The 9,833-nt window shown below is 37.4% G+C and overlaps 1 protein-coding gene and 2 long non-coding RNA genes across 6 annotated transcripts; 1 reads left to right on the forward strand and 2 right to left on the reverse strand.

The window, feature by feature from the left end:
• Positions 1-530: 530 nt before the first annotated feature.
• Positions 531-4,866, reverse strand: LOC112776799 (uncharacterized). 4 transcript variants are annotated; one of them, XM_025821047.3, is made up of 7 exons: positions 4,459-4,866; positions 3,181-3,553; positions 2,827-3,062; positions 2,152-2,367; positions 1,956-2,048; positions 1,752-1,834; positions 531-1,043 (listed from the first exon to the last, which is right to left on the reverse strand). In XM_025821047.3, exons 2-6 carry the CDS (start codon positions 3,551-3,553, stop codon positions 1,817-1,819), a joined length of 936 nt encoding a protein of 311 aa, XP_025676832.1. In that variant the 5' UTR covers positions 4,459-4,866; the 3' UTR covers positions 531-1,043; positions 1,752-1,816. The 4 variants fall into 4 exon arrangements, with proteins under 4 accessions (XP_025676832.1, XP_025676833.1, XP_072083722.1 ...); XM_025821048.3 differs by having other exon boundaries at positions 1,737-1,834; positions 4,459-4,861; XM_072227621.1 differs by having other exon boundaries at positions 1,737-1,864; positions 4,459-4,846.
• Positions 4,867-5,370: 504 nt separating this feature from the next.
• On the forward strand, positions 5,371-6,766 carry LOC112776802 (uncharacterized). Its single transcript, XR_011877574.1, has 2 exons — positions 5,371-5,585; positions 5,711-6,766. It is a non-coding gene; the product is annotated as an uncharacterized lncRNA (long non-coding RNA).
• A 126-nt stretch (positions 6,767-6,892) lies between these two features.
• Positions 6,893-7,959, reverse strand: LOC112776801 (uncharacterized). Its single transcript, XR_003190187.3, has 3 exons — positions 7,697-7,959; positions 7,486-7,579; positions 6,893-7,382 (listed from the first exon to the last, which is right to left on the reverse strand). It is a non-coding gene; the product is annotated as an uncharacterized lncRNA (long non-coding RNA).
• Between the last annotated feature and the right edge of the window lie 1,874 nt (positions 7,960-9,833).

A 9,833-nucleotide genomic window follows, 5' to 3' on the forward strand; every position in this document is an offset into this window, starting at 1 on the left:
CGCAAAATAGTTTTCCGGCGGCTATGGTGACCGCCCTGGTTATGAGCGCGGGGACTGAGTTCAGCGGCGGTTTCCAGCAACCGCTGGTATAACCGCCGCTAAATTCGTATTTCGTGGCATCTGTTAAAATAACCGCCGCAAAATTAACGTAATTCGATTCTCTACTCTGTTTATCAGCGGTTTAAAAACCGCCGCGAATCAATTCAGTTTCCTCTGATTTGAATGTATTTTGCGGCTATCGTACAACCGCCGCAGTATAGGTCCGGTTTGTCTCCATGTTTATAGGCGGTTGCGAACCGCCGCAATCCACCATACAAGTGCCATATTTTTTTAGTCTTTCTGGCGTTTTAAAAACCGCCGCCAAGTTAAGAAAAAAATTTAAAAAAAAACGCAGAATTTGGGTTTTTATTTATGAAATCACGTAAAATTTACTTAAATATTATAATAAATTTGGTTCCCTGGATTTCTAATTATTTTAGGAGTGACTGTATTGACAGATAGAATCTAAACATGTGACAAAACCAGAAAAATATCCAAAAACCAAAATGTATTTATCAAAATATCAACAAAATAAATCTCTTGCTAAGAGTTGCATAGTCTACTTCAAAAAAAGTATGCATCCATCCAAAACAATTTCAATCCTAAACTACTATTTTCTACTGCATCAAAACCACTTAACACATCCCTGCAGCAATCTCTGGTGGCAGCTCCTCACCCTGCCGTTGAAAAAGATAAATCAAAGCACTCTCTATTACCTTTATCCTTTTCTTGTCTGCTGCTGCTTCATCTTCCATCGCCTTCCTTTTCAACTTCTCGGCTTCCAGTTCTGTCTGTAGTTCATTCAGCTTCTTTTGCGTCTCCTCTTCTAGGACTCGGTTTACTGATGGCCGCAAATTTGTACCAAAGAGTTGACTAGGAGTCGGTTCAAGATCCACTCCACGCACTCTACCCGGTTTCTCTCTTCCAAAAACCTGAGCAAGGGAATCATTTTGAGACAAGACTCTAGAAGACTCATCTTCTTGCTCAATCTCCAGAAGTCTTTCCTACAGACATAAAACAACAATATAGATCCGATTCAAGTACATTCAACTTAATTAAAACTTAAACTGAGACAATATATTTGAGGCACACGATAAGCATAAGCATGTATAGGGATATACATCTGAAGTGAGAGCAGGGAATATTTTTGAATGGATTGGATTCCAGTTCTGTTACAAAATCAATTTGAGGAACCACAAGACACCCAAGTACGCTATAGATTTCACTATTCAGATCTCCCTGGATTCCAAGACTTATACTGTTCTTCCTCTATTACTAAACTTAGATTCCAACCTTCTACTGTTCTCTCTCTATTACTAAACTTATGCATATTACACGCTCTCAGAATATCGCTCATTTAAATAAATGTATTAATACATAAATAAATAAAATGGGCAGAGAAATAATTCAATACTAGTTACAGCATGTAATTTTGATAAATTCTCCCAATCATGTGTTACATATATATTTTGAAACAAAGAATTAGAGCTGTTACATATATAAATTCTCCTAAACCAAGTTTACTTCATGGTATAAGCGTTGGACCCAAAAACTTATTTGTAAACATTGAATGAAAAGAAACCCACAACCTATTTTCAGCGCAGCACACAAGGAATAGGCAACTAAGAAGCAGCAATGAACTATGGATGCATTATATATCATAAATGTAATGACTAATCATACTAAGTTGTACTTACACCAATTTCTCTCACCTCATCATTAATATAAGAGCCATCCCTTTTTTTGTGAACCTTGATCCACAGCTCTCCTCTACTGACTATCCTTCCTTCTTGTTCTGATTGAAATAAGAAAGTTTAATCCATCACTGAAGACCACGCAATCAGGGAGAATAAAAAATTAAATGGGGATTATGCAGAGCAGTACAATACTAAAGAGTGAATAAAAAAGTACACTACCTCTTTTTCCCTCCACCGAGCCAGGCTTTTTGAACCGCCAGTGTGTGTATACAGCTGTTTTGATCGATTTAATGCATTTTTCCTGCACTTCTCCTATTGGTCCATAAGAGATAAACGGTTGTTAGAAGCTGTTTTAAAAAAGACACAATGCAAAGGGGATTGTACTATATTACTCCAATATAAATACTATTTTTACCTTCGTCTCAGGTTTGGCGCGATAATCAAGGTACCATCGCCAGTGATCTCGATCAATTCCTGGCGGACGGTTCTCGATATTTTCTTCAGTCGACAGTGTTGGCTCGTAGTAATCATCATACAACCTTAGCCTTGTATCTTTCCAGGACTTCCCCATACTTTTCAAAATATATTTTTTTATAACTCCGTCACTATCTTCATCAAACTCAAAGATTTGCTGCATAAGTAACCCGATTCGTTAAAATTATTTGCTGTAATACTCGCTAGTCAAGGAGCAGGTAAAAGGTAGCCATCTATTACAAAAACATCTTTTAGCAATAAAGAATAAATCGAAGAAGCTGCACCAACCGACCAGAACCCAAAAAATGGAGTAAAAGATGTCTATTGACTCAAATATAATATTGATTAAAAAAAATGCACAAAGGGATTGAAAATTGTATACTGCTACTAACAGAAATCCAAAGGCCAACAAATTAAAAAGAAAAAATGTAAACTCATATATTAAGAGTACACAGAAGTTTGTGAATAAAATCGGTGCATTTATGAACACTTTATATACAAACACTTTGTGTTGTATTTAAGTTACTTTTAATTTAAGAATAAATTACTATTCCTAAAATAATCAATTCTAATCATGAATAAGCAGATGTAACTTAGATCGGATATAAACTCTTACCTTGACACATTCGAAATAAACTTTTTCTTTAGTGGTAACGTGACGCCAACTTTCCTCGCAGATAGGGAATTTACCGTAGTCAGATCCAAGCATGCCAAGAACGCCACTCAACAGGCCAGCTTCATCTCCAACTGGCTGCTTTTCATTGTTGAACCTAAGCACGATCCTTCTACCATTGGGCCGTTCTATAGCCTCCCTCACACTAATGTTAGCCGCCTTGATTGTGCCATCGGAATCTACAAGCCAATTATAAACCTTTATATATGTCTCCGTTGTAGACCGTTTGCACGAAGAAATCTAAAGTAACACATACTAAAGAGTAAATTGAAGACGGTAAATCTAATAGAAAGTTACCGATGGTCTTAACCGTCCAATACTCTGTGGTCTTCCGTCCTTTGCGACTCTGAGCTCTAGAAGCAACAGAGCGGTCGTCAACTTCTTGGTCAATAGAATCCACTTCATGAGCATTGGTATCCAATTGGTCGGATCCCAGCTCCGAGTTTTGACTGCTATAAGTGCGCGTCTGTGGAGCAGGCCTTGGTTCACTGCGTGGTGGACGGAACAGGCGTACAGTTGTATGGACACCACCATAGCTTGCTTGGGGAATTTCAGATTCATCTTGGTGCAGAGCCGAAGTCGGAGACGGAGCCGAAGCCGGTGCCTTTTGAGACTGCTGGCATGCTGGTCCTGATTTAGCCTTTTTGGTAAACCAGCCTTTCCTAGCCATCTTAAATTCATAGTGACATGATGCAAGCAAAAAATCATGACATTAACTCCAGCAACATATAATGCGGGTAAATTTTGTTTATGTATACTAGAAGCCAAAATATTAACTTGTAAGCAATGCCAGGAGTTACTCAGCACAAGACATGGTTATAAGCTAGAATACTCTACCTGTTCTTTATAAATTAGATTCATCATTACAAAAGTAAACCATGAATCTTTAAGGCCAACAAAAGTTATAACACCAAATGAACAAGAATAACCAAATCAAGTAATGTGTTCACAAGGGGAAGGTTACAAATCATAACACGCCTACTGTGCTAACTAAATAACTATGAGGTTACCATGATATGAATATAGCAACTGCACGTGGAAGGATCACAGCCGTTAGTGCTTAGTGAGTGCTCTTTCTCTTTATGTAATAATAAGGAACCTTGTTTCAGCATTTTTCATTATGAAGTCATGATAATTTCATTATTATAGGTGATTAAGTTTGGCTAGTTTAATAATTAGTTCTTTAATTTATCTAAAAAAATGTTAGAATTCGATTATCATTTTCTGTATACAATAGTTGGTTAATAACAAAATCCCGAACCGTATCTGTGTGTTCTTAAGCCCCCCAAATCCCTACCCTTCATTCTTTCTTTCCAATTACATCGAACCCCCAAGCATATACTAAGAGAATATGACAGACTAAGGAAAAGCCATCTCAATATCAACACACAGATGGAAAAATGCAAAAGAAAAACTCATAAACACTAGCACTACTCATGAAAGCATCAGTAAAATAAAGGGGGTTCAGATTTAAAATACACTTATGAGAACCGAATTCATCAATGTCGACCAGAAAACCTACTGCATGCACATTAGAACATGGCAAATGTTATTGGAAGAAATAGATGTTGTTACCAGAACAGAGAGGGCGGGCCTAACAACAAGACCAAAACCACGACTACCAAATTGATAATGAGAGCGACGTGACCGGCAGGTTCTGGAAGCTGAAGATCAAGGATACAGACGAGCAGTTTCCCCCGGCGACAACGAAGAGAGGCCAGATTAGTGTGCTAGGGCTGTGTGTGTTATATAGTGTTTAAGGAGTGGGGAGAAGAGGTGGGTCGCAGCAGCTGGAGATTTTGAAATTAGGTTGAATCAGATCCAAATTTTGTTTCTCTGAGTAACTATTGGCGAACTAAAAAGATATTGAGACGCGGGAATGATTATATTGGGAGGAAACTGAAATATTAAAAATTGACTAAAAACTAAGTTTATTACTAATTCATTAGCTTTGAAAAAAAAAAAAAAAAAAAAAAAAAAAAAAAAAACAACAACAACAACAACAACAACAACAACAACAATAATAAGTGGCAGATCCAGAAATCTTATAAAGAGGGGATCGAAAACATAACATTAAAATTATCATATTAAAATGTAAAGTTAAAAAAAATATAGGTTTTTTTAATATTATTTTAACCTAAAATTAATTTTAAGAAAATCATTTATATCAAAGTTTTTTCCATAAAATTCTAATTTTTCTCCAAATTATAAAAGATATAAGTCATATATCGTAAATAATATAAATTTGTTTATATAATACTTCTGATATATGTGTTTAAAATAAATTAATAAATATAATAAATAAATTACATAATCTAAAGTATTTTTATATAATAATAAATAAAAGAAATACATAAAAGATAAAAAGGGACTAAACTTTTCCTTTTCTATCCTTTTGGAAGAATTGGTACATGACTGATTCTCTTTTTCTTTTCTATCCTCTATCATATGCCAAAGTCAACACAATATTCGCAAGCAAATAAGGGACTAAACTCTTTTTCGGTACGAAGTGAGATTCAACAAATATGTGCACAAACCTAAGCAAATTAGCTTGGTTCTTCCTTTGTAGAATTAATTCTGTTAACTGGTTTTGAAGTAAAGTGATTTGGATTAAAGAAAATGTAAAAAAGTTTTCACTTCTACCAAATATCATTTTTAAAAGACAAAGAGTGTTGGTAGCATGCTGTTTACTTTATTCTGAGGTTAGTATTTTTCAGCCTTTAACATTTTCTTTCTTGCTTAATATGTTAGGCTGTTATCAAAGTATGTGTCGTTTTTTGTATTTTGTGCACAACCATGTAGTTACCATAGTACAACATCTGATCAGGTGTACCATGCTGTTAGCATAGACCAAAAGCCTCTCCGTAAACAGTACCTTGAGGCTATTTTACCTCCATTTGTTGCGGTCTTGAGGAAGTGGCGCCCCATCTTGGCTGGAACTCATGAACTCGCAACTACTGATGGTCTGAATCCTCTTACCGTAGATGATCCTGCACTAGCTGCTAATGTCCTTCCAGTCGAGGTACTTTAATGTGTATTATGCCAGCACAAGCACTCATTGAAAATAAATTAGAGGAGAAAAGTATTCAACCAATATGAATTAAAGGATTGAAATGATCAAATTTAAAAATAGTCCAAGTTATCTGCTACAATGAGATTCTATATGGGGTTGATCTTCAATTCATTTGTATGATTTTACTGCAATGCATCTAACATTTCTTTCAGGCTGCTCTGGCAATGATGTCTCCAGCCTGGGCTGCTGCTTTTGCATCTCCACCTGCAGCAATGGCATTGGCTATGGCAGCAGCTGGTACTTCAGGTGGTGAAAGTCGTGCCCCTGTAAGAAATACCCAACTTAGGCGTGACACCTCATTGATGGAACGGAAACAATAGGCTAAGCTTACTACATTTTTAAGCTTTCAAAAACCTTTAGAAGCACCTACTAAAACTCCTCCATTACCCAAGGACAAAGCTGCAGCAAAAGCTGCTGCTTTAGCAGCAGCTCGTGATCTTCAACGATTTTCAAAGATTGGTGCTGGAAGAGGTCTTAGTGATATGGAGCGTGTTAAGAGGTGGACTATAACTGAAGCAATGGGAGTTGCCTGGATGGAAGTGAACAACCAAATATCATTTTTAAAAACTAAAAAATCACAAGTCTTGCCTAAAATGCACAACCTGCTTTTCAAGGCTAACAATCTCCTCTTCCAAAACTGCTACTTCCGTGAGAAGTGCCAGTATTTATTTTTTTTCAAGATTTCAAAATCAAGATTAGCCCAATCTAGTATGCTCCAACACCATTGGTTTTGACACCCCCCAAAAACAACATTAAAAAATCACATTTTTATCCCCCTTAATCTATTCCTCATTGAGGACTTTTGTCAAATAGTTATGCTGCATTTTCAGTAAAAGTTGGTTACTATTGTATTGTTTTGCAAAGGATTTGTAGCATTTGTAGCTTTTGTAGCATTCAACAGGGTTGTATACTCTATGCGGACCAGGGCATGAATCATAGCAAAATAGGTCACTAATTGTCCAAAAAATTTATATTAATCAACAACTTGAAACAGTCAAGTTAAAGAACTGCATAAATGGGTAAAACAGTAGACCAAGGGCATTCAACATGCAGCATACTAACAATCCCTATAAGCAATTTAAAGAGTTCCATTAAGTCACGACAACTTCAACACAGAAGTCTTGGGCAGCCTATAAATCCAACCCCAAATTTTTAGAACTATTGCAATATCTTCAAGGGTTCAGGTATCGTGTCGCCCACATAGCTAGGTGCCACGCATTCTTCTTATCAGGGGACATTCCACCATATGGATATTCATTCTCGTCCGGCATTTTATTGAGGTTATATGATAGCATCGAGGCCTTTTGTCCAGCAGAATCAGCCTCTTTAGAGCTTTCGGAGGAGACAACAGCCTCTTTCTCCACTGAATCCGGTACCACCTCCCCCGTTTCTTCGGGTGCCTCCTAAACCTGGGATCGAGATAATCCTGACAGGTACGTCATGGCCAAATATAAGCGCAAAATGTTAGGACTTAGTGTATGAACATAATTATTCTAATTCAAAGAACTTCAAGAAGTTGATAATATTACGTTCCCATAGTCGTTCAAGTCCATGTTCTATGAGTTTGAATTCCTCTCGTGCTGCAATATCCAGTTCAACAACAAGAGTATTTTCATAGCGTACCTGCACAACACACCACCCAAATAATGTAGAAACACTTTTTGTAAACAGATTCAAGAAGGCATAAAAGATATGGCATCCAAAAAGGAGTACACAAATAACAGCATCAAAAATTGGAACCTTTGGGGTCGCTCCTACTTAAGTTAGAATTAAAAAATTTGCCTCATGCACAGAGTTCAGTGTACGAAGAACAATTAAAAGAACGCCCACCTTCAGCAATTTCCATTGACATATATATGTATATACTTGTATAAAGAAGCAAAAGGTTAATTGCATGCATTCGAGCCCTTCTAGAAAACTCAACCATTTGTATTTTATAAGAGACATTACTATTAAATAGGATAAGGATAATAAGCCTACGTAATCCCAGAATTCAGCTTCATGACAGGGTTGAGAATTTCCCATTATATATATATATAAAATGTTTCATCATGACATTACCTTCAGCAGGTATCAAATTTTCCTTTAATTTATTACACCCGCATAGATTAGAAACATGGCAATTAGAAACCACAAAAGGATCAATATTATATGCTTGAGTACGACAAAATTAAAGGGTCTATATTATATGCTAATAAGGCTCTTCTAGACCACATATCTCATCATGTTTAACTTGCTATACAAATTACAATTAAACTCCCTAGCCTCAATAGTGATTCGGCTTAATGAACAGAATTTAATTATAATCTTAGAAAGCAAATAAAATAGTTTAGATATCTAGATAGAGAAATATTATATACGTTAGATAAATAGCCCTGGAAGAACACCACTACTTTACCTTCACCTCATCAAGTATTTTCTGCGACTCCCACGAGTCCGTACTTGTTATAAACTCAAACCCATATTTGGCTCGGTACTGTCGGTCCCAATGAAGCAATTCCTAGCATTTACACATAAACATGTATATATGGGTTTCCCTCACAAATAAGAAAAGTATTTACAAAATAAAATTGGGTAGCAGCAAACAAACCCTCATCATTGATCCTGGGGCATAACGAATGGCTCGAAAGAGGTGACTTTGTCCAGAGAAGGCATCCAACCATGATTGTATAGGGGACTCTCTGAACCACAGCTGCCTTGCAAACGAGGTTGCAACCTCCAACGAAGAGAAAAAGGAGACGCATCTATCATCTTCTCTGCTCTCCAATTTCCCTGAAAGTCAACAGAGATAGAAAGACCGTCCAAGGACAGCATAAGTTTACATGAGAGGATAAGTTTTAAAAAATCTAAGAAGTCTCAATCAATTCGACCTATTGTCCAACGATATGACAAACATAGAATCCATTAAATACAATCCAATCTCTTAGGAATCGGCTGCCTCATCACAGTCTTCAACCCCGTCGGTAATGGATTCCTCTAAATCACCATCTCTTGTCAACCGCAGGCCTTCGACATCAAATTCAGGCAAGCTAGTCATACAGGGTTGTGGATGAAGGTCGACCTCGCAATGTTCATAGTCCTCGCCCATGTCAAACAAATCCCTTGGTTTCACATGGACTACTACACTCCATCCGCTCTCCACCTCATCCTCCACGTAGAATACAAGACGCGCCTCAGTTGCCAAGATGTATGGCTCATCGTCTTCTCGATCACCGGTGTGAATCGGTGTCACAAAATTGACACAGGTGTGGCCGAAAACATCCTGTCGGATACCTCTCCCCGACGTGGTATCCGCCCAAAGACACTTGAACAAGACTACATTGAATTGACCACTGTAATTTAGCTCGATGATGTCTACTAATCTCCCGTAATACGAGACACCGCCAACAGCAACATTGGCATCCCGTTTACTTGCATAACTTCTAGTATCCGAAGTGACATAAACCCCGCTGTTCTGTGTTTTCATTCCTTCCTCCCTCGACATGGTCCTAAATTTAAATCCATTGATGTTGTACGCCTCATAGCGTTTGGCCTGAGCATTCGAACCGCAAGCAAGCCATTGCAACTCGTTCGAATGATTGGCGCTTCCAAATGTGACCTGGCATTGAACAATTAGAGGCAAGAAAGCATAACATGGTAGTAGGATCCAGGAGATATTAAGATTACCGTATGCCTGAGCCAGTTCAAAAATTCTCTGTGCACAACATTATCTACGTGAGACTGGGACCTTGTTTTACTTCGCAATTTTCTCTATGTGATGGCTCTGAACTCACTGTGCACACAAAAAGGTATTTCAAGTTCAGTACTATCTATACCGAATTGGCTCACGGGATAAATTTAGAACTCAGGCTCTGCACGTACTCCAATAATTTCTCTA

This window comes from Arachis hypogaea, chromosome 19, assembly GCF_003086295.3.
Source record: "Arachis hypogaea cultivar Tifrunner chromosome 19, arahy.Tifrunner.gnm2.J5K5, whole genome shotgun sequence".
In the NCBI taxonomy this organism is placed as follows: domain Eukaryota; kingdom Viridiplantae; phylum Streptophyta; class Magnoliopsida; order Fabales; family Fabaceae; genus Arachis; species Arachis hypogaea.

Excerpts from the sequence above, each read along its gene's own strand:
- LOC112776799 (XM_025821047.3), bottom strand. The coding sequence starts at position 3,553 with ATGGCTAGGAAAGGCTGGTTTACCAAAAAGGCTAAATCAGGACCAGCA. Across the intron at positions 2,368-2,826 it reads TTTATTTCGAATGTGTCAAG|CAAATCTTTGAGTTTGATGA; the intron begins GTAAGAGTTTAT and ends TTACTTATGCAG. Across the intron at positions 2,049-2,151 it reads GCGCCAAACCTGAGACGAAG|GAGAAGTGCAGGAAAAATGC; the intron begins GTAAAAATAGTA and ends ATGGACCAATAG.